The following is a 22,180-nucleotide window of genomic DNA, read 5'->3' as shown; positions in this document are numbered from 1 at the left end:
CCACCCTTTGTGCTGTAGCACGCAGGCCCCTGGCAGCAAGCACCCTCCTGGTTTACTCAGGCTACTCCCTCTTTGCAAAGTCTCCAGCCCCAAGGACAGTTGAAAGTGCACGTGAGCAAAGATAAGAGGCTCCCGTAGGAGCCGCCTCCCCTGAGCTCATCTGCTTCTGTGAGCTCAGCTCTGCAACCCTTCCTCACAGCACGCAGCCAGTCGCTCCCCTCGAGCACTGCCAGGGGCCGTCTTAGGAACACACTACCTCCAGCATGCCGTCTTGTCTGTGAAGACCTCGTGTCAGCCCGTTCGGGGCTCAGACTTTCAGACGCTACTGGGCTGAGCCCTAGGGCCGTGGACAAATAAAACCTACTTTCTGAAACCCGCAGCCTCGACCTGGGTTTGTTCTGTTTCTGCGCAATGATCCTGGAGGCTCTTGCAGAGTCTCGTTGCAGGTTTCGTGTTACAGTGTCAGGCGGTGACCGACCTCTGGTTCGGGGTGTCGGCCTTCAGTTTGGACAGCTGACCCTGCGCCAATCCCCGGGTGGGGGTGGGGTGGGGGGACCAGAGACTGGGCACAGTGTGTGATTTACATCTCATTTGCATGTTTTTGTGTTTGGCCCCGCCCCGAGGCCGCGGCTGTACTTCCATGCTGTTGCCTCCCCTGGGGTCCCACAGCTCCCAGGGGTCTCACCGGACACCAGACAACAAATGCATCCATCTATTAAACATGGGGTTGTCGTTAAAACAGCTTTTGAAACTACGGCTGTAATTGTGCATAAGAAATGATGTACACAAAGATAATATCTGGGAATTCTTGAGAAGGAGAAAAACTTAAAGCAACCATTTTTTAAAGACAAAAAGAACATTGTGTTATACTGACAACAGTCAGCCTTCAGAGAGCCAAACGTATTCTGCCCGGAACCTGGCGTGCGTCCTGAAGCCCTCAGAGTGCCAGAGGAGGTGGTTCTGTGACAGTCCCATTTTATAGAAGGGGAATCTGAGGCACAGTGAGACGGCTCTCCTGTGCTCGCCCCACACTCCACCTTTCCTTTCCCGCGTGACAATCAGGAGAGACCCCCCCTCTGCCGGCCGCTCCTCAGCGTCTCAGCACAGTCCCCCCCACCCCACCCCACGAACTCAGCACGGTCCCCACCCCCACCCCCCGGGCTCAGCACAGCACCCACCCCCGTCCGCCCCGGGTCCACACGGTGCTTGCGGCGATTTAGGAGCTCGGTGAGGCTGCACGGGGCGGGGTCATCGAGGTCCTCAGGCTGCAGGAAGCTGCGGTCTGGCAGCTTGGCCACCTCCCGCCAGTTGGCAAAGCAGGCACCACCAGGGGCAGCAGACATTTCACGGCGCCCGCCCCCCACCAGCACTGCCCTTCTTTGGACCCCGCGCCTGCCCAGCATTTTCCCCCAAGCGCACGGCATCCCACGCGCGAAGGTGTTGCTCACTTCTCCTTGGCTTCTGAAATTCAAGGTCAGCTCCACGAGCGGGGTCTGTTTGTTGGCTGGGTGTGCAGCAGCTGCGGCAGGGTGGGGCCCAGGAGCCGCGCTCAGGAGATGTTTGTGGGGTGAATGAATGGATGGATGGATGTTGCTGTAGCCATAGAGAAACACTCCACGGGTAAGGGGATGGAGGTCAGGCAGGGCCTCCTGGAGGAGGCGGCCTCTGAGCTCAGAGTGCCAGGATGAGGCAGGGAGAGGTGGGAGAGCCAGGCCATGGCTACAGAGCTCAGATGGGAGGGAGAAGGTGGGGCCTCAGGCCACTAAGCCGAGCTTGGCTCCGGTTCTTACAGCTGAGGCCTGCGGATGCCCATTGCAGCCCCGGAGACCAAATTCCAACAAATCTGCCGTCTGGAAGGGATCCTGCAGCACCTGCTGGGGCCGCGGCCCTTTCCCAGAGCAGCATTCCACAGCCCGCCACCACAGCACACACCATTCTGGAGAAATCCCACAGGAGCTGGGAGACCAGCTGCAGCGAATATGAATACAGGAGACCCAGTGTGCTGGTTTGAAAGGAAGTATGCCCCCTAAGAAAAGCCATGTTTTAATATAAATCCCATTTCTTAAAGGTAGAATAATCCCTATTCAATACTATATATTTGAAACTGTAATGAGATCATCTCCCTGGTTGAAGTGATTTACTTAAGAATGGTTGTTAAACTAGATTAGGGGATGACATGTCTCCACCCATTTGAGTGGATCTTGATTAGTTTCTGAAGTCCTATAAAAGAGGAAACATTTTGGAGAATGAGAGATTCAGAGAGATTCGGAGAGAGCAGAGGATGCTGCAGCACCACAAAGCAGAGAGTCCACCAGCCAGTGACCTTTGGAGATGAAGAAGGAAAACGCCTCCCGGGGAGCTTCATGAAACTGGAAGCCAGGAGAGAAAGCTAGCAGATGATGCCATATTTGCCATGTGCCCTTCCAGCCGAGAGAGAAACCCTGACTGTGTTCACCATGTGCCTTCTCACTTGAGAGAGAAACCCTGAACTTCATCGGCCTTCTAGAAGCAAGGTATCTTTCCCTGGATGCCTTTGATTGGACTTTTCTATAGACTTGTTTTAATTCTCGGCCTTAGAACTGTAAACTAGCAACTCATTAAATTCCCCTTGTTAAAAGCCATTCTGTTTCTGGTATATTGCATTCCGGCAGCTAGCAAACTAGAACACCCAGGGACAGTCCAATTTCACATAAACAACAAATAATTTTAATGTATGTCCCGTGCAATGGCTGGGACATATTGGTACTAAAACAGTGTGTTTTGTTGAGCTGAAATCCAGGTTTGACTGGATGTCCGGTGCTCTGTCTAGCAATCCTGGGGGGGGGGGGGGCACCCCTCGCTGCCCGATGCTGGTCTGCTGGGGCTTTGGTGAGAGCCGCCCCCCACCCCCACCCCAAATGAGGCCAGCACGGGTCTCGGGCCTGGGAGGGGCCTGCTGCGGGTTTGGGGGAAGATGCAGGGGTGGTGGCTGGGGGGACAGCGAAGGCAGCGAAAAAATAGTGGACAGAGAATGAAGGTCTTCAGGACCTGAAACTTGCCACTGTGTTACAAAGTAAATTGGTAAAATGTCCCTAAGTCTGCAACTAACTGCCCAACAGTTCAGCAAAACTGCAGCGCCGTGGAGGTGAATCTGGCAAAATGTTCCCAGTCGCCGTGCCACTTCTTTGGCCTTTTCTGTACGGCTAAAATGGTCATCGTAAAAAGCCCGGGCAGGGTGGGGTGAGGGACGTGAAAAGGGTCAAGCTTTACTGCACCCACACTAGACCCTGTCTATGGGACGTCTCCTGGCAGGACCCGAGTCCAGCCACCCTGAGGATGCACACCACCGAGTGTGGGCCACTGGGGCTCCCTTGGGAGATCTTGGGGCTCCCCTGGGAGAACTTGGGACCCCCCTGGGAGATCCTGGGGCTCCCTGCCCACGCTGTGCCCTCTGCCTGGAAAGCCCTCCCTCCCGTTCCTTGTTCTTTATCCTCCCATCTCGCCTCTCCTGGGCAACAATAAACAAACCCGTGCCTCCCGAGGAAACCCCCTCCTCCGGGAAGCCTTCCCCAACTGCCCCACCCGCCTCACCTCCTCAGGCCATCCTGGAAGGGCAGGAAGAGCCACTTCTTCAGCATGTCCCTGAGGAACGGGCCCTGCTGCTCCTCCGTGAGGTCCTGGGACGCTAGACCAGGATAGCTGGGCGGCCGCCTCATGTGGAGCTCATCCCTGAGCCCCGGGAAGAAGCCTGAGTGGTGGCGCGAAGGCCTGGCAGTGCGGGCAGAACAGCAGCAGCGGGTGGTCCAGCCGGCGGTGCGGCGCGGCCTCGGTCTCCAGTGCATCGTGCCCAGGGCTGTTGCGGAGAAGGACGCCGCCTGAGAAGATGGCAGCCTTGGCCCTGGGCCCAGCGCGCCCCCGCTCAGCTGCCCTGACCCAGATCCAGGCCCTTGGGAAGCAGCTTCCATAGGTGCCAGGCCTTTCCCCTGGCGCCCAGGGGGCAAAGGTGGTTTCAGCCTGCGGGCGGGGTGCAGCCCACAGGGGAGGACACTGAGCTGCCCAAGGGACGCGGTGCCATGGCAGAGTGGATGCGGGGAGGGCAGTGCAGGGGTGACACTGCACTGTGCCAGGTGTGCCAGCGGCGCTGCATCAATGCACAACGTTAGTGACAGGGAGGGCACTCCTGTCACTAACAGGTTGTAGGTTTATATATTTCCCTATAAACCTACAACTACCCTAAAAACACAAAATTAAAGTTTAAATGCACCTACGTGTGCCTTCAGGAACGCATCCGCCCACCCAGCTCCCAAGGCTGGTGCGTGTGGGCGTCCCGGGTGTGTGCAGTCTCCAGGCCTGATTCCCACGGCTGACTGGGCCCCGGGGCGCCGCACTGAGCCCGTCGAGGTGGGTGGAGGCGCCCCTGGTTTTCCCTCAGCAGCGCAGTCCCCTCAGGGAGCCCATGGGGGCAGATGAAGCCCAGGACACAGCAGAGGCACGTCTGGGCGCCCCCCGGGGTGGGGTTTTGCTAAGGGGACCAGCAGACTGTGGCCAAAGTGTCCATGCAGGAAGCTCATCCCCGCGGCCGCCAGCGCCACTGAACCCGCCAAGCCTGAGCAGAGTGCCTGGGGCCACCTGTCCCACAGGCACAGGGATGCTGTCCCCGAGGGTTCCAGCACTCAGGCTCACACGGGCAACCAGGAAAGAACCGGCCCACGTGGACCCTAAGCCATAAGGAAATCGCAGAGCCACCCGGAGGCTTGGGGGCGGGGGGGCCAAGGGCAGCGCTCCCGCATGCTGGGTGCTCAAGCTCCCCCACCTGATGGGCCCTGTCACGCGTCACCTCGCAGCACTCAGGTCGCCTCCCTGACCTCCCCGAGCTGTGATCACCAAAACCACCTCCAGCCGTGGCCAAGTGTCCCCTGGGGGACACATCACCCCGGAAGACCCTGCTCTAGCTAGCCCTTGCGCCTGCTGCCCCCCCACCCCCCAAATCAGTCTTTGTCCAAACCCCTAGAAGCTGTGAAGGGACCTTCCTTGGAAAGAGGGTCTTTGCAGCGGGGAGAAGAGCAGGAGGCAGCTGAGCCCAATGGGCCCCTTCCTGCCCCTCTCCCATCCCAGGGCCCTAAGTCCAGTGTCTGGTGTTTTCACGGACATGACAGCAGAGGAGCACACTCAGGGGAGACGCAAGGGCGGGGGGCAGTGGGGGGGGGCACCCGGGGCTGGAAGAGGCAAGAGGAGCCCCCCGAGGACCCCGGTGGAGGGGCCCTGCCCCATCTTCATTCCAGGCTCCTGGCCCGGGAAACCGCTGCAGTGAAATCCCCAAGCCGTGAACTTTCCGTCTTATTTCAGTACATGGTTCCTTTTTCCCCTTTGCCAGGAAAGTCCCTGCAGGCCCCTGGGGCACACAGAGGCACAAAGCCTGGAGAGGCACGGCCTGGCTGGCCCGAAGCCTGAGTTCTGCCCTCCAGCCTCTGTTTCCGGTTCTGTAAAACGGGGCAAGCCAGGTTCTCAGTTCCTGCTCCCACATCCTTGGGGACACACGAGTTTCAGAATTGGCCAATACTGCTGCATTCTGTGATGTGGTGGACGACCCCTGGACGCAGCTCGGGCACTGCAGGCCGGGAGGCACCCGGGCAGCGTCCAGCCCCAAGCCTTCTCGGAGCTGTGGGCAGGTTTCAGGAGGCTTATCCTGTGCTGCTCAGAGCAGGCTCGCTCAGCCAGGGGCAGAGGTGGATGAAGGGGAGCAAAAGGAGGGGGAGGCGTGTAGGGAAAGGGTGTAAGGGGGGAGAAAAGGGGTCAGAGAAGAGGAAATGGGTAGAAATGGAAAGAGGAAGGGAGCAGGAGAGGGGTGCAGGGGAAGGGGGAGAAAAGGGGGTACCCCAAGATGGGGAAGAGTAGGTGAAAGAGTAGGACAGGAAGAAAGAGGAAGAAGGGGCGGGAGAGAAGGAGGAGGGGGAAGAGGGGAGAGAATAAGGGTGAGGAGGAGGACACAGGGGTGGCAGTAGGAGCCAGATGGGGGGGGCCAGAGGAGCGACACAGCGGGTGTGAATCCCGACCTTGTGCAAGGAGGGGGCGGACTTCAGTCCTTATCTGTGAAATGGGCGACCACAAGCGGCACCGCAGGACGAGGTTGCAGCTGTCCTTACCGGTCATCGCCTACTCGGCTGACCGTTGGCAGGAAACCCGGGGCCAGGGACTGGCTCCGGGCCCGTCCTCCGGATCTGCCTCCTCGCCCCCTTTCCACCCACCCGAACTGTCCGCGGGGACCAATGGCCGCGTGCGGGGGTGGGGGGCCTGCCCAGCCCTGGCCTCCGAGTGGCGCTGGACACCGGCCCTGGCCTCCTCCCGAAGACAGCGCGGGGAAGGTCGGCCAAGCAAGGCAGAGGACGAGCGGGGGGGCGAGGGTAGGTGGCGTGCGGGCGCCCCGGGGCAGGGGCGGAGCCCGGAGCCCGCAGAAACAAGCCGGGGGCCCGGAGCAGGTCCACGCCCGGGCTGGGTGTCGGGGCCGCAGCTGAGCCTCCTCCCCGGGGTGCCTGCGAGGGAGCGGCCAGCTGAGGGTCAGCGCGGGCGCCAGGTCAGCGGAGGGGGGGCGCCGGCCGGGGTCGGGACTGCAGTTCCGGGGCCCTGGGTGTGCGTGAGGACCCCGGGGCCTGGGCCCCTCGCTGGGCTCCGGGCTTATGACGTAAACTGGCGGGGTCTGCAGGCGGACCCGGGATACACACGTGGCAGCGCTGCGGGGCCCCCACCATCCGGCTCGCGGGCCCCGAGGCCGCCAGGCCTCTGGAGCCGGGATCCAGGCCCGCAGGGCAGGAGTCCAGCGCAGGCGGGTCCTGGGCGGAAACTGGGATATGGGGATCCGAGAGGCCTCGGGCACAGGCCGCGCGCAACCGCGATCACGCCCCGAGGCCACAGGTGTTTCTGGACGCCCCGGGAGGCGCGTTGCCAGGGACACAGCTGCTGGCCTCGACGCCGCTCTAGCCCACGATCTCGTTGGCCGTTGCCATCTGGCGCGGCGCCTCTCTCCGGTCACAGCCTCTGGAGGGGGGCGGGCCTCGGCGGCCGCTCTAGCCCGCAATCTCGTTAGCTATTGCCACTCTGACCTAACGCCTCTATGGTCGCGGCCTCCGGAGAGGGGCGGGTCTCGGAGGAGCGGCTGAGCAGCTCCAGGCCGCGCCCGTCCGGGACAGCCCGGGGCGGGCCTGGGCGCCAGGTGGGCGGAAGGGAGGCCCGAGGCGAAGGTCGGGTGGAACTGGGCCTGGGGGTGCAGGCGAGACCTGAAATTAAGGGCGGGGCGAGGGGCGAGGAGGCAGGTGGAAGCTTGGACGCTAGGGTGAGATCTACGTGCGTGGGCGGGGCCCGGCTTGGAGCCGGAAGAACTGGCCTGGGGGCGGAACCTAGCTTGGGGGCGGGGCCGCGGGTGCAGCTTGGGAGCCGATCCAGCCTCTCGGTCCAACTCTGGCCGAACCGGGGGCCGAGCTGGGCGGGGCTTGGTAAGGGGGCGGGGCTGGTCTTAGGACCAGCCCGGGGCAGGCCGCTGGGGGTCCGGGGGCTGGGCCCGGGGCCTGCCGGGGTCTTGGCGGGGACCAGGGGTAGGCGGGTGGGGGCGGGGCCGGGTCGGGAGGGTCGGAGCCAGAGCCTGGGTCGGAGCCTGGTTGGGCGGGGCGGGGTGGGTCTGGTGGGGCGGGGCGGGGCCTGGCGGGGCGGGGCTCCCTGGCCCACCTGGCGCCTCTGTCTCTGGTCCTTCCAGGATGCGCGCTGCAGGGGCATCCGTGGCCTCGCTGGCCCTCCTGTGGCTGCTGGGGCTCCCGTGGACCTGGAGTCTGGCCGCGGCACTCGGCGTGTACGTGGGCGGCGGCGGCTGGCGTTTCCTGCGCATCGTCTGCAAGACGGCGAGGCGGGACTTTTTGTAAGTGTGATGGGACCACCCCGGGCGGGGATTCTGGGGCTGCGGAGGCCGGTGGCCAAGGGGGCCCGAGCGGGTTGCTGGGCGGCTCGAGGGTCCTGGGAGGCTTCGGTCCCGGGGCGGGACTTGGGTCCTGCATGGGTGACGGCGGGGGTCTCTGAGAGCAGCGTGGGAGGCCGTGTGTTCCAAGGAGACCTCGAGGGGCAGCGAGGCTGGCTTTGCGGGTGCGACCGCGGGTCTTTGGCAGCTGGGGTGGGGAGAGGCCCCTGGAGTTACTTCAGGGTCTCTGCCGCTTTCACAGAGTCCATTTAGTTGCTCTGGCGAGGCGGAGGGGTTGCTTGAGGAGCCCCTGGAGGGCTTTTGTCTCCTCCAAGCTTTTACAGCCCTCCCCAGCCTTTGCACACGTTTAGAACTGGGGACCTGTGTGCGGATGGGGTTGGCTGGGCCTGGGGGGGTGTGTCTTTATTCCAGGGCCTGTTCTGGAGTCGCTGGAGACTGGCTTCTCTGGGGTTCTCCTTGGTGGTGTGTACAGGGTCTCAGGGGGGTTCTCACAGTGGCAGGCTCAGTCATAGCCCCAGTGTGTGGGTACTCACCTTCACAGGTACCCCTGGGCCCATCCCGAGGGTGTGGAAACCGAGGCTCAGGGATGCTTCCATGCAGGTTGACAGCTCTGAACCTTCTAGAACGTGCCTCTTCCTCTCCATGCTCACTGCTCTCTCACTCCATTTGCCCCTGTCCCTCCCCTGGGGTCATTCTGACAGGCAGATCTGTTTTTGCAGCTTCTGTTCCCATGCCTCCATGCACCACAGCCCTGACAGGAGAAGCCTCATTCTCTCAGCTGGACACCTGAGGCCCAGCCCACCTCTGAATGGGCCCCCAACCCCAAGCCAGCGTGTGGTTTCAGGCCCAGACTTGTCGGGACACTCTGGCCCCCTTTTGCTGGGTGGCACCCGCAGGTCTCCTTCCCTGTGTCGGCCCCCACAAGGCCCAGCTCAGGCCCGGCACGCAGTAAGAACACAGGTTCCTCTGCCTCTTGCCCCCACACCTCTCCAGCCCAGCTCTGCCCCTTGGGCCTGTGGTAGCGCGGCCCGGCTCTTGCTGCTGGGCATGTAGCAAACTAACCAACCATTCTGGGGCAGGCGCCCTTGGAGACAGCCTCCAGTGACCCTCCCCTTGTGTGTGGCTGGACCCAGTGACTCACTTCCAGTGGACAGAAGTGATGGGTATTCCCTCTGGGACCTGGTAATAAAAGGCCGTGGACCTTTCTGGGGGCTGCCTCCTGCCCTTTGGCCCTTGCTCTGGGGGAAACTAGCTGCCGTGTTGGAAGCAGCCCTGCACAGAGGGCCCACATGAGAGCTGAGAAGGAGACCCTGCTCAGTAGAGCCCGAGATAGTGGCAGTCCCACGAGAGACCCTGAGCCAGAACCACCCAGCTAAGGCACCCCCAGACTCCTGATCCACAGAAACAAATGGTAAATGCCTCTTGTATCCAGCCAGTTGGTTTTGGGGTTATTTGTTATATAGCAATAGCTAGCTGATACACCTTGTGTAGCCTTCTCTATGTGTCAGCCCCTATTCTAATCCTCTCACAGCTCTGTGAGGAAAGGACACTTGCTAATCCTATTTTAAAGGTAGGTGAACCAAGGTACGGAGAAATGGGGTCATTTGCACAGGGATACCCAGTCAGGCTGGGGACAGGACTCTGGAGCCAGTGCTGATAGCCACCACATTTAGGCTGCACTTAGGCCTGGAGCACAGAAACCGTTGACAGAGAACCTAATTACCCTGTGTCTGCTGCGAGCAGTGTGCACACTTGCCCCTGCCCGTCCCCCCACCTGCAGCCCTGGGGGGGCCAGAAAGAGCAGGATCGGGAAGAGTGTGGGTGGGGCCTGGGGCTGGACACGGGCTTCTTTGTTGGTGGGGTGGGGATGGCTGGGCGCTGCTGCCAGGGGGGGCTGCCAGGAATGCGGCTGGCACCGTGCCCATGGCCTACCTGCGCTTGGAGAGCAGCGCCGCGGAAGCCATCCGCGGGCTTGCCCTGAGCATGGTCAGCTGCCCTCGGTTCCTGTTTCCTGGGTCCGTGGACAGGGCCTGTGTCCTTGGTTTTGGGGGCCGGCTGATGGCCGGGACATGACCGCCTCCCAGAGCTCTTGGGCACTGTCCCACTCACTCACAGAGCCTTTAGGGCAGGGGTGGGCGGCCATGCCTGCTGGGGACCCATTGAGCTCCCCTCCCTGGCCTGAGAGCCTGGCACAGTGGTGGGCAGAGGGGCCTCGGTGCTGTGTGACCCGCGCTCACCATCCCACCCACTAGGCCTTGGGGCCCTCTCTTGAGGTGGCTGTGAGGCTAGCGCTGCATGGCGCAGTGTCACCACCTTCACTCAGCGGGGGCCTGGATGGTGACCCCCTGCTCGTCCTGGCCCCTTCTCGCTCATCCCACAGTCACCCTGGAACTTGTGGGCGGGTCCAGCACCCCTCCTCCACCAGTACCCTTCAGGATATCCCCTGTGCCCCAGGCCGTCAGTCTGACAAGGGCAGGCCACATGGGGACCGTGTGGAACGCCACTTCTTCACGTCCCCTGCGAGGAGGGGTCACGTGTATGTGGGGGGAAGCTGTCCACCTTCCGACCCAGCCTCACAGGTCGCGCTTGAGGGGCAGGAAACGAACCCCACGTTTGAAGGGCGAGTATGGAAGAAAGAGCCAAAGTGAGCAAAAGTGGGCAGGGCTGGAGGGCTTCCTGGAGGAGGTGGTGTGACCTGAGATCCCAGGGAGAAGGAGAGCGCTGCGGCAGCGCCTTCTGTTCCAGCCGTGGGCACTGCATGGCTGAGGGCCTGAGATGGAGCTGCCTGGCCAGTGAGCCCCTCTCCCATGTGGGGTGAAGGCAGGAGCTCCCTGTGTGTGGCTGTGGAGGCTGTGGGTGGGCTGTGGGTCCTGGGCCCAGGAGCACACTCCCCACAGGCGCATGCCTGCTGTTCGGGCAGCCCAGGCCTTTGCCAGGGGTGAGAGTCCTGGGGTGGGCAGAGGACTCCTGGAGCCCTGGGCTGCTGGCCGGGTTGTCCCCCTTGCAGTGGCACCTGCTGGGCTGGGGCAGGTACAGCTCAGGGCGACGCATGCGCAAGTGGGGTGGGGGCCTGTACGGCCCCAGCCCAGGACACCCCATGCTGTTGGGAACCCAGCTGTTGTTTCGCTGAGGCTCTGGGTTGAGAATGAGGGCTTGCTCTCTTGCTGCTCTCAATTCTTCCTTGCCTTTGACCCCTGGCGTTTTTACCATGGGGGTGAGAGTTGGACCCAGGCAGGCTGCTGCGGGGATCCTGTGGGCACTCTGGTTTCTGGAGACCGCAGAAGGCCCTGTGGCCCCTTCCTTTCCCTTATCCCACACCCCCACCCCGGCTCTCCCCAGGCCACTCCTCCTGGCCTTGTCATCCTCCAGAACCCCACAAGGGTGGGACCCGGTCATCTCCACTCACTGCTGTGTCCTCAGTGCCGGGACAGTGGCCAGGACTCAGGGAGTGCTGGTCCGTGTTGGTGCTGAGGCCCCAGAGAACAAACAGGGGCAGGGATGGGCGGTTGGTGGGAAGGAAGGGACAGCATGAACTTGACTTGGGAGCCAGGAGGACACAGAGGCAGACGGGGTGGCAGAGTCAAGGGCACATGTTGTATTGGTCAGGGAGAGGCAAGCTGCCGTGACAAACATCCCCCCACATTCACTTCAGCGTCTACATCCAGGGACTCAGGGGAGCAGAGCAAAGAGGGAGGAGCCTGGGTGCCTTTGCTTTCCTCCTGCACCCAGAAATTCTGGATGCCTTGGTTCTGCCGAAAAAGGAATTCTAACTTGTTTGAAAAAAGAAAGAAAAGATCATTTTTCACTCATCTTGCAGCCTCTGGGAGTGGCAGCCGCTGGGCTTCGGCTGGCCATTGAGAGGGCTGGAGGGGCACAGCCACCCCTCCTGGAACCCAGGGCACTGGCAGAGGCGAGGCTCAAGGACCCCTGGGCTGGGGAAGGGTCCTCGAGGAGCCCGAGGACCAGGCTGGGGAGGTGGGGGCCATCCCAGGGGATACAAGTGGCGAGGGGTGGGCGCGGGTTCAGGCAGCCAGGTGACCAGCCCCTCTCCTGGCAGCGGCCTCTGCGTGCTGATCCGCGTGCGCTGTGAGCTCCGCGCGCACCGACGTGCTGGCCACACCATCCCGCGTGTCTTCGAGGCCGTGGCACGGCGGCAGCCTGAGCGCCTGGCCCTGGTGGACGCGGGCAGCGGCGCGCGCTGGACCTTCGGACAGCTGGACGCCTACTCCAATGCAGTGGCGCATGTCTTCCTGCGCCTGGGCTTCGCTCCCGGTGACGTGGTGGCGGTGTTCCTGGAGGGCCGGCCCGAGTTCGTGGGGCTGTGGCTGGGCCTGGCCAAGGCAGGCGTGGAGGCGGCGCTGCTCAACGTGAACCTGCGACGCGAGCCCCTGGTCTTCTGTCTGGGCGCCGCGAGCGCCAAGGCCCTGGTGTTCGGGGCGGAGCTGGCAGCCGGTGAGCGGGGCGCGGGTGGGGGCGGGTGGTCCCGAGGCGCGCGGCGGCCCGACTGACGCGCTGTCACTGCAGCTGTGGCCGAGGTTCGCGGGCAGCTGGGGAAGAGTCTGCTCAGCTTCTGCTGCGGGGCGCCGCCTGGGGCCGCGCCGCCCGACGCGCGCCTGCTGGACCAGCTACTGCAGGAGGCCCCCTCGGCCCCGCTGGCGCCGCCTCCCGGCAAGGGCATGGACGGTGAGTGCGGGTGGGCCTGCCCCCCCCACGGCCTCGCGCGCACCCCAACCCCGCCTCTCCCGCAGACCGCCTGTTCTACATCTACACCTCGGGGACCACCGGGCTGCCCAAGGCCGCCATCGTCGTGCACAGCAGGTGGGCGCGAACCCACCCGGCCACAGGGAGCTGGAGAACCCACACGCGCCCGTAGCCCCACGTGTCTGGCGGCGGCCACCCTGCGCCCACGTTTTCCTCCCCTCCTGGTGGCCCCAGGGCCCGGCCCTGTGCTCAGCTTCCCTTCCACCCCTGCCCGCCCCGGCGACCCCCCTCCCCCACCGCTTGCCCACCAGGCCCACCCCGCCCGCCTGAAAGCCTGTGGGCGCGGGGCGGCCTCTGCCTGTGTCCCCAGCGCCTGGCACACCCCCCATCCCTCTCGGGGCGCTGGTGCCAGCCCCCACCGCGCCCGCCACCCTGCCTGCCCGCAGGTACTACCGCATTGCGGCCTTCGGCCACCACGCCTACCGCATGGGGCCCGCGGACGTGCTCTACGACTGCCTGCCTCTGTACCACTCGGCAGGTGCGCGGGAGGGGCGGGGCCGGGAGAGGCGGACGGGGGCGGGACCGGGAGGAGGCGGGGCCCTCACAGGCGTTCCCCCCAGGGAACATCATGGGCGTGGGGCAGTGCCTGATCTACGGGATGACAGTCGTGCTGCGCAAGAAGTTCTCGGCCAGCCGCTTCTGGGACGACTGCGTCCAGCACAACTGCACGGTCAGGGCCCCCTCCCCCACCCCTCCACTCTTGGGTCCAGCAGCCTTCTTGGGTCCCAGTGGTTGGGTGCAGGGAAAGCCATCGCTCTTGTGGCGCAGGTGGAGAAACTGAGGCATCACAGCTGGGACTGAGCCTGGTGTGCCCCTGGCAGGCCCCGGGTTCCCTACTGGTGTCTGGAGAGGCGGCATGGGTGCGCCAGAGAAGGCGCCGAGGCCTTGGGGAGCCCAGGTGCCAGCACCTGCCCCTGAGTGACAGGACAGGTTTCCCTAGAGTGGACAGGCATGGTCCAGAGAGGTTCCAGGGCGACCCAGGCCACACACCCGTTGGGAGGCTCTGGGCCGGACACCCCTGGCCAGTGTCCTGTGGGGCTTTGGAATGCGCCTTGTTCTGCTTTGGGGCTTTTGTTCCGGTTGGAGTCTCGGGAAGAGCCCTCACGGGATCCTGAAGTGCAGAACGGCGCCTTTAGTTCTTGTAACTCAGACTGTCGGGAACTGCAAACTCAGCAGAAGGCAGGAGGTTGGGGGCCCCTGCCCCTGCCCCAGCCCCTGCCAGCCTCTAGCAGCCGCTGCCCCCAAGCCCTCCCCCTGGTGCCATGAGGCAGCCTCAAGCACAGCCGGCTGCATGCACACAGCTTTTGATTAAGCCTCAAAAAGTGTCTTTCTCTAACCTTAAAAACACCGAGATGAAAGTCACATTATATAAAATTAACAGCTTTAGTGTCAACATTTCGGTGGTTTTAAGAAGTTCTCAGTGTTTTGTGGCGTCACCACCCAGCCACAATCATCTCCAACCCCCAAAAGGGGTCACTGTCAGTGCCCTCAGCCCCCACCCCCGCCTCAGCCCCCGCAATCCCCAGTCTTTCATCTCTAGATTTGCCTGTTCTGGAAGTTCCCAAGGGTGGGGCCCCTGGTGCGTGGCCCTCGTGCCTCCAGACACAAGCTTCGTGCCTTCCCCACGACCGAGGGGACAGCAGCTTCTGTCCCCAGGGCCTCCGTATCTACCCCCATCCTAACCCAGAATTTTAAGCTTAAGCATCTGTATCAACCCCATACTTGGCCAGTTGCCACATCTGCGAATCCTTTCATTTTGCCCTTCTCTCCTTGGTTCCCCTTGCAAGTTGTTTGTGGACCGAGGAGCCTGTTCTGGGTCCTCTGCCCACCTGGGGCCACCAGCACTGTCCTCTGCCTCAGGGCCCTGAAGGCCATGTCAGGTTGTTTCCCAGAAGCGGAAAAAGAAAGCAGCCAGGAGTCAGGACGAAACCCTCAGGGGTCGCAATCAGGAGGCTGCTGGGACACAAGGGCACGGCTTTGGGGATCCCTCTGCCAGGGGAAGGGGCTGCTGTCAGCCACCATGGCCTCTCAGAATCTGCTGGGCAGGGGCCCAAGTATGCTGTTTCCCCACGCCACATGGCTGCTTGTGGCCCCAGAGACCAGAGGTCATGGCCCTTGACTCGTGGCGTCCGCCTCAGGCCAGGATCCAGGCAAACGTTTGCTCTCAGCAGCGCAGCCTTAGACTGCAGGGACAGGGCGTCACCTGAGGCAGCCTGGATGGCAGCCAGCTGCTCCCCAAGCCCAGTTTTCGAGGAGGCAGGGGGCCCTGGGTGGAGCCAGCAGGTGGGGGCTGCAGGGCAGGAAGTCTTAAGGGAATCAGAAAACTCTAACCCCAAGCTGGGTTTCTCGGTAATGGGATTTATTCGCTCATAGAACTGAGATGGCTACAGGGGACAGCTTCAGGCACACCTCAGCCAAGGAGGCCTCCTTTACTTGCTTCCACCGTCCTCTAGGATTCCTTTTCTGGGGTGGTTTCCTACTCTCCCCGCCCCCACCCCCCCCACCCCCACCTCTACAGCTTGTCCAGAATGGTCTCCAGCAGCTCCAGCAGAGAAAAAGGGCTTTTCTCTGCATACAGGTCAACCAGAAGGCTGAGGGCTGGCTTTCACAGGCTCAGCTGCAGTCAGGCCAGCACCCCTGAGCCGTTCCCACAGCCAGGGCTGGGCTGGGCTGTTTGGCCGCGTCTCATGCCCTCTCTGGGGTGGGGGGACAGGACACGCCCGTCCCCTTTGGGAGGATTAAGAAAGAGGGTGAGGCTTTCGGGGGATAACAGGGGTATTAGGCATCCAGTGCACACGGACTCGGCTTAGCCAAGCGCAGCGAAGGCCCCTCTGCAGCCATTTGAGCTGAGGCCCCAGGGCCAGCCCTCCTGCCCCTGACAGCTCAGTATCCGTCTGTAAAATGAGGCATCCGCAAGCTGAGCCTTGAGACAGCACTCGGGCACGTGGGGTATCCAGGAGCAACCCCAGGAAGCCCAGGTGGGAGGCCCACCTGGGGCCCAGAGCAGGCAGCACGGGGGCCACTGAGGCTCAGTCCCGCTGGGGACCTGGGCACAGCAGGGGCACGTGCCTCACGGCAAGGCAGCTGGAACGTGTGTCCTTCTGCTCTGGTCTGTCTGTCCACCCGTGGGGCTGTCCACCATCTGGTACGTCCTCCTGTGCCCAGGAAGCAGTGGGGGGCCAGGGGCAGGCCAGATGCGATGAGAGAGCAGTTGGCGTAATGGTGCACCGCGAGTGGAGCCCACTTATGTCGTCTCCATGGTGGGAGATGCCGGCCATGCCCCTCGTGGCAGGGGACTCACCCCCTGCGTGGCTGTCCCCCAGGTGGTCCAGTACATTGGGGAGATCTGCCGTTACCTGCTGAAGCAGCCGGTGCGGGAGGCGGAGGGCCGGCACCACGTGCGCCTGGCTGTGGGCAACGGGCTGCGCCCGGCCATCTGGGAGGAGTTCACCCGGCGCTTTGGGGTGCACCAGATTGGCGAGTTCTACGGGGCCACCGAGTGCAACTGCAGCATCGCGAACCTGGACGGGAAGGTGGGCTCTGGGGACAGCCCAGCTTGGCTCGGCAGCCCCTCCTGTGGACCCCCAGAGGCAGGCCATGCACTGGGTGGGAGCAGGGCCTGGGGGTGCTGGGGCCGGCTGGGCTGCCAAGTCCCTCCTGTGGCCGCAACGCACCGCGCCACCTGCCTGGGCCCCGGTCCTGGTGGGCAAGTGGGGACGACATGTCACCAGCTCCGTGGCCGCAGCCTCTTGCTCCTGCCCTGCTCCAGCCCCGTTCCACGACCCAGGGCCGGGAAGAGATCTCTGGAGGGTCGCAGCCGAACCCGAGTGGGGCTGGAGGGGGTCGGTGCAGGTCGCAGTGGCACCGCTGCCCTTGTCCCCACGTGACTGCGGGGTCCCTGCGGCATCCTGTGCCTGCCTAGCCGGGCCCAGAGCGTTTTCGGTTCCGGGGCACCCGGGGCGCGGGCAGCACTGTCGGGACAGGGTCCTGGGCTCCCCGCCGACTCGCCGCCTGTCCAGGTGGGCTCCTGCGGCTTCAACAGCCGCATCCTGCCCAACGTGTACCCGATCCGGCTGGTGAAGATCAATGAGGACACGATGGAGCTGCTGCGGGACGCCCAAGGTCTCTGCATCCCCTGCCAGGCGGGTGAGCGGCCGCCCCTGCCCCGCCCCTTGCCGCGGCGTCCCGCTTCGCCCCGCCCACGCCCCCTCGCCCCTGCCCACCCGGGCCACGAGCCCGCTGCCCGCCCCCCGCCGCGCTGCCCCGCAGGATCCCGCTCCACCTGCGCCCCCCTCCCCGCTCCTGCCCGCCCTGCCCGCGCGGCCTGAGCCTGGCCCTCCCCAGGGGAGCCCGGCCTCCTCGTGGGCCAGATCAACCAGCAGGACCCGCTGCGGCGCTTCGACGGCTACGTGAGCGCGAGCGCTACCAGCCAGAAGGTCGCACGCAGCGTCTTCCGCAAGGGTGACAGCGCCTACCTGTCCGGCGACGTGCTGGTGATGGACGAGCTGGGCTACATGTACTTCCGCGACCGCGGCGGGGACACGTTCCGCTGGCGTGGGGAGAACGTGTCTACCACCGAGGTGGAGGGCGTGCTGAGCCGCATGCTGGGCCAGGCCGACGTGGCCGTGTACGGGGTGGCCGTGCCAGGCAAGCGGGCCGGGGGGCGGGCGCGGGGTCCTCAGCCCCGAACGCGCCGTCCTGGCCCAGGGTGTTCTCAGCCAAGCCTGTCCCCAGGAGTGGAGGGCAGAGCGGGCATGGCGGCCATCGCGGACCCCCAGGCCCAGCTGAGCCCCGACGCCCTGTACCAGGAGCTGCAGAAGGTGCTTGCGCCCTACGCCCGACCGGTCTTCCTGCGCCTCCTGCCGCGGGTGGACACCACAGGTGCGGCCCGCCCGCCCCGCCCGCCGGGATTCCGGCCCAGCCGGCGCGGTCCGGAGCCCCTTCCCAGCCCCTTCCCCCACAGGCACCTTCAAGATCCAGAAGACGCGGCTGCAGCGTGAGGGCTTCGACCCGCGCCACACTTCCGACCGGCTCTTTTTCCTGGATCTGAAGCAGGGGCACTACCTGCCGCTCGACGAGGCCGTCCACACCCGCATCTGCTCCGGCGCCTTCGCCCTCTGAGCCCCGCACTTGCCCCGCCTCCCTCTCCCAGCTGCCCGCCTCTCCTGGAGGCTGCAGCTCTGTTCTCGCCCCCTGTCCGCGCTGCGCCCCCCGCGCTGGGCTCTGTTGCCGGGGCCCAGGACAGCCTAGTCCCGCCTGAGCTCCATGCAGGGCCCCTGTTCCTGCTCAGCAGAGGACCTGGGGGTCTGCCCAGCCCTTTGGGACTGGGGGGTATCAGCAAGGCACCTTCTAGTCACCAGAAATTTCGCCATGCCGCCGACCTTTTGCACGTCTTCATTCCTGGGGGCTGTTTCCGGTTCCTCCTCATGCTGCGGATGCTTCCGGAATGGACTGTGACCGCTTGGCCGTCCCCACTGCCCACCCCTGCCCAGATGTCCGCTCAGGTGTGTCCTCACAGCTGCCAGTCAGTGGGGCCCCCGGGACAGCATGGGGTGACTTCTCGGACACTCCCTGCCAGCTCTCAGGTGTCCTGAGCAGCCTCTGGAGGCCCTAAGGGACCAGTGTGGTGGGGGCGTCTCCTGGCCCCTGCTCCAGGGTGGGTTTGTGATGGCCTTTCGGGCCTCAGGGGCTCCAGGTGGCTGAACATGGCTCCTCGAACAGCGGGGCAGGGAGTGATCCCACACTGTTGGGCTCCGGCCCTTCCCCGCCTGAGGTTCTACTGCCTGGCTGGGTGTGAGAAATAAAGCTGCGGGACGTCCTGCCCCTGGGGAAGCCTGGTGGTGAGTCCTGGCTCGGGGTTCACCCCGGTGCACCAGGCGGAACAGATGCGGCCCTGCCTCCCACTAGCGTCTGGGGCCGCCTTGGTGGTCCCAGGTGGGGGCACAGTGGGGTCTGCGAGGGTGGCCATCAAGCCGGACTTGAACCGAGGACCCCCATCCCCAGCCCACTCTGCCGTGGCTGCCACAGGAAGGCAGGCGGCATGGCCAGCACCCTCGGGTGGGCCGTGGGGAGACGCTCGCGGGTGGTCCCATCCCAGTGGGCCCGCTGGCCTGGGCAGGGAGGGAGGCTGCCGCCCCATGTTCTGGCTGGAGGGCAGATGTGGGGATGGTGGCAGCCCTGGAGCAGCCCCTTCCTAGCTGGCGAGGGGAGCGCTGGATTCCGCTACTCGTGTGCTTTGGCTCACGGGGTTTGTGTTCATACAACAACTGAGCAGAAACTATGGGAGTACCCTTGAGCGCCCCTGCCCGGTTCCCCTCACTGCTGCAGCGCTTGGGGGGCTCAGGGCTGGGCTCCCACCTTCCCTGTGACTCCGGGCTGAGCCTTTGCCAGGGCCTCGCAGCTGGAATGAGGACGTGCCCCCTCGGCCTCTCACCTGCCCGAGTGAGCCGCTCTGCAGCCTGGGAGCCCCTTGCCCCTCCCACCGCCTGGCGGACCTGGGGGCCCCGGGGAGAACCTCACTGGGTGTGGCTGCAGGAGGGCAGCAGGGAGGCCCCCACACCCCACACCCATCACCCTTGGGGGAGCCCAGGCGCCTTTGCCACCCAGGGGCAGCGTCCAGGCTGCACTTCATGTCCAGGCCAGCCCCAGCGCTGCCTCCTGGGCCTGGTCAGCTCCTACGGGGCTTTGTTCCCCTTTCTTATTCTGCCAGATATATAACATGAAAATAATTTTAATAATTTTAACTGGACAGTTCTGTGACATTAACTACATTGATAATATTGTGTAACTTTCATTTCTATTTCTGGAGCATTTCATCACCCAAAACAGAAACTCAAACCCATTTAGCGACTCCCCATCCCCCATCCCCCCATAACCACGCTTCTGCTTTCTGACTCTGAACTTGCTGGTTCTCGGTTTTCACATGGGAGAAAGCATCTGGTGTCTGTCTCCTCGTGCATGGCTTTTCTCCTCCATGGTGTGTTGGGTGCTGGTCTGTCCCCTGGGCTGATGGACACGTCAGCTGATGCCCCCCACCCACCCCCTGCCTTTGGGAAGAATGCTGCTGGAGACAGTGGCGCAAAAGTGTCGGAGTCGCCGTTTTCAATTATTTTGGAGTATACACCTGGAAGTGGGCCTGGTTGTTTTTTTGAGATATAATTCACAAGCCATAAAATTCACCCTATAAAAATAGACGATTCAGTGCTTTATAGCGTATTCACAGGACTATGCCTCTATCAGCTCCCCAACATTTTCATCAGCTCAGAATGGGCAGCCCCCTTCCACCCTGCCTGCCCCTCCAGCCCCACACCGCCCCTCACCATGTCTCTGGATTTCCTGTTCCCACTTCATATAACGGGATCAGACAACATGTGGCCTTTTGTGCCTGGCTGCTTTTAGTCCATCAAGATTCAAGATTCATCTATTTTGTAGCATTTACTTCATTCCTTTCTGAGAATGAATTAATATTCCACTTACAGATATGCAATGTTTTGTTTATCCATGCAACAGCTGGAGATTTTAGTTGTTCCCACCTCTCGGCTTTTATGAGTAATAGTGCTACGGGTATCTGTGTACAAGATTTCGCATGGATCCATGTTTTCAGTTCCCTGCTGGGTCAAATGGTAACTCTTTACCTTTTCAGGAGATGCCCAGCAGTTTCCACAGCAGCTGCATTTTACATTCCCTCTGGCGGTGTATGAGGGTTCTGTGTGGTCCATACCTTTGCCTGTCTCTTCTCTTTTTTTTAAATTTATTTATTAATTAAAGAAAATTTAACAAATGAAATAAAACATTAACATATATAATCAGTAATTCACAATATCATCACTTAGTTGCATATTCATTATTTTTTAGAACATTTGCATCAATTCAGAAAAAGAAATAAAGACAACAGAAAAATAAAATGAAAACAGAAAAAAGATTATACCTACCATACCCCTTACCCCTTGCTTTCATTGATCACTAGCATTTCAAACTAAATTTATTTAACATTTGTTCCCCCTATTATTCATCTTTATTCCATGTTTTACTCATCTGCCCATAAGGTAGATAAAAGGAGCATCAGACACAAGGTTTTCATAATCACACAGTCACATTGTGAAAGCTATATTGTTATACAATCATCTTCAAGAAACATGGCTACTGGAACACAGCTTCACATTTTCAGGCACTTCCCTCCAGCCTCTCCACTACATCTTGAATAAAAAGGTGATATCTATATAATGCGTTAAGAATAACCTCCAGGATAATCTCTTGACTCTGTTTGGAATCTCTCAGCCAATGACACTTTGTCTCATTTCACTCTCCCCCCCTTTTGGTAGAGAAGGTTTTCTCAATCCCTTGATGCTGAGTCTCAGCTCATTCTAGGATTTCTGTCCCACATTGCCAGGAAGGGCCACACCCCTGGAAGTCATGTCCCACGTAGACAAGGGGTGCCTGTCTCTTTTGACATAGCCATGGTATGGTTGTGAAATGGCATGTCATTGTGGTTTGGGTTTGCATTTCCCTAATGTCCACTTTTTCATGCCCCTTTTGGCCACCTGTATATCTTCTTCAGAGACCAAGAGAATTCTTTACCCATTTTTAATCATGTTATTCATCTTTTTATTGTTGAGTGGTAAAAATTCTTTATTCTGTATATTAGACCCTTACCAGGTGCATGATTTGCAAATATTTTCTCCTTTCTGGGGGTGTGTTCAATTTTTGGATAATTTCCTTTGATGCACAAAGCTTTTTTAATTTTGATGAAGTACAATTTATCTAGTTTCTTTTGCTGCTTGAGCTTTCTGGTGTCATAACTAAGAAACCACTGCCCAATCCTAGGTCACAAAAATCTACACCTGTTTCCTTCTACGAGTTTTATAATTTTAGTTGTTACCTTTAGGGCTTTGATGCAATTGTTTATTATATATGTGGTGTGAGGTAGGGGCTCTTTTGGTTTTCTACCTGCTTTAACAGGTTACCACAAACTTAACGGCTTGTAACACCAACTATACACCTCAGCTTTGGGTGTCAACAGTCCAAAGTGGGTCTCACTGGGCTACCACGGGCTACAGCCCTACTGGAGATGCTGGGGGAGAGCGTTTCCCTGCCTCTTTCAGCTTCTAGAGGCTTCCCGTGCTCTTGGCTTGGGGCTTCCCTCTTTCCACGTTCAAGTCCGAAGTTTCAGGCTGAGTCCTGCGCACGTGACTGTCCAATGCTGTTCTCTGCCTCTCTTTCACTGAGAAGAGAAGTGTGATCACCTTGGGCACACCCCAAATGTGGTTGACTAGCAACGTAATTCCCCCTGCAACCTAATTCCCCGTTGCCCGGTACCGCACACACTCCCGGATTCCAGGCATTGGGGTACAGACTTTGGGGGGAGCTTGATTCTTTCTGCCAAAGGGCCGAGCCTCATTCCTTTGCATGTGCATACCTGCTGCCCCAGCACCCTTTGTGGAAAGACTTCTTTCTCCATTGAACTGTCTTAGCACCCTCGTG

General features: G+C 61.5%; 2 protein-coding genes across 10 annotated transcripts; one reads left to right on the top strand and one right to left on the bottom strand.

Moving 5' to 3' along the window:
- Positions 1-462: 462 nt before the first annotated feature.
- On the bottom strand, positions 463-4,908 carry NXNL1 (nucleoredoxin like 1). The gene is given in 8 exon segments (XM_077119429.1): positions 463-519; positions 1,179-1,727; positions 2,669-3,182; positions 3,571-3,726; positions 3,728-4,120; positions 4,368-4,501; positions 4,609-4,732; positions 4,817-4,908. Coding segments are annotated over 8 exon segments (2,019 nt in total).
- Positions 4,909-6,247: 1,339 nt separating this feature from the next.
- SLC27A1 (solute carrier family 27 member 1) lies at positions 6,248-22,151 on the top strand. Of its 9 annotated transcripts, none has more exons than XR_013159696.1 (13): positions 6,441-6,550; positions 7,724-7,882; positions 11,997-12,391; positions 12,464-12,622; positions 12,688-12,757; positions 13,087-13,178; positions 13,261-13,370; positions 16,024-16,233; positions 16,720-16,846; positions 17,045-17,347; positions 17,435-17,581; positions 17,664-18,204; positions 20,343-22,151. XR_013159696.1 is itself a non-coding variant. In XM_077122173.1 (12 exons), exons 2-12 carry the CDS (start codon positions 7,725-7,727, stop codon positions 17,819-17,821), a joined length of 1,929 nt encoding a protein of 642 aa, XP_076978288.1. In that variant the 5' UTR covers positions 6,248-6,341; position 7,724; the 3' UTR covers positions 17,822-18,527. The 9 variants fall into 9 exon arrangements, 7 of the variants coding, with proteins under 7 accessions (XP_076978288.1, XP_076978283.1, XP_076978282.1 ...); XR_013159697.1 differs by lacking the exon at positions 20,343-22,151 and adding an exon at positions 18,387-18,527; XM_077122173.1 differs by lacking the exons at positions 6,441-6,550; positions 20,343-22,151 and adding an exon at positions 6,248-6,341 and having other exon boundaries at positions 17,664-18,527.
- The last annotated feature ends 29 nt before the right edge of the window (positions 22,152-22,180 follow it).

The sequence above is a fragment of the Tamandua tetradactyla genome, chromosome 11, assembly GCF_023851605.1.
Source record: "Tamandua tetradactyla isolate mTamTet1 chromosome 11, mTamTet1.pri, whole genome shotgun sequence".
Lineage (NCBI taxonomy): Eukaryota > Metazoa > Chordata > Mammalia > Pilosa > Myrmecophagidae > Tamandua > Tamandua tetradactyla.
This window is presented reverse-complemented; position numbering and strand designations above follow the sequence as displayed.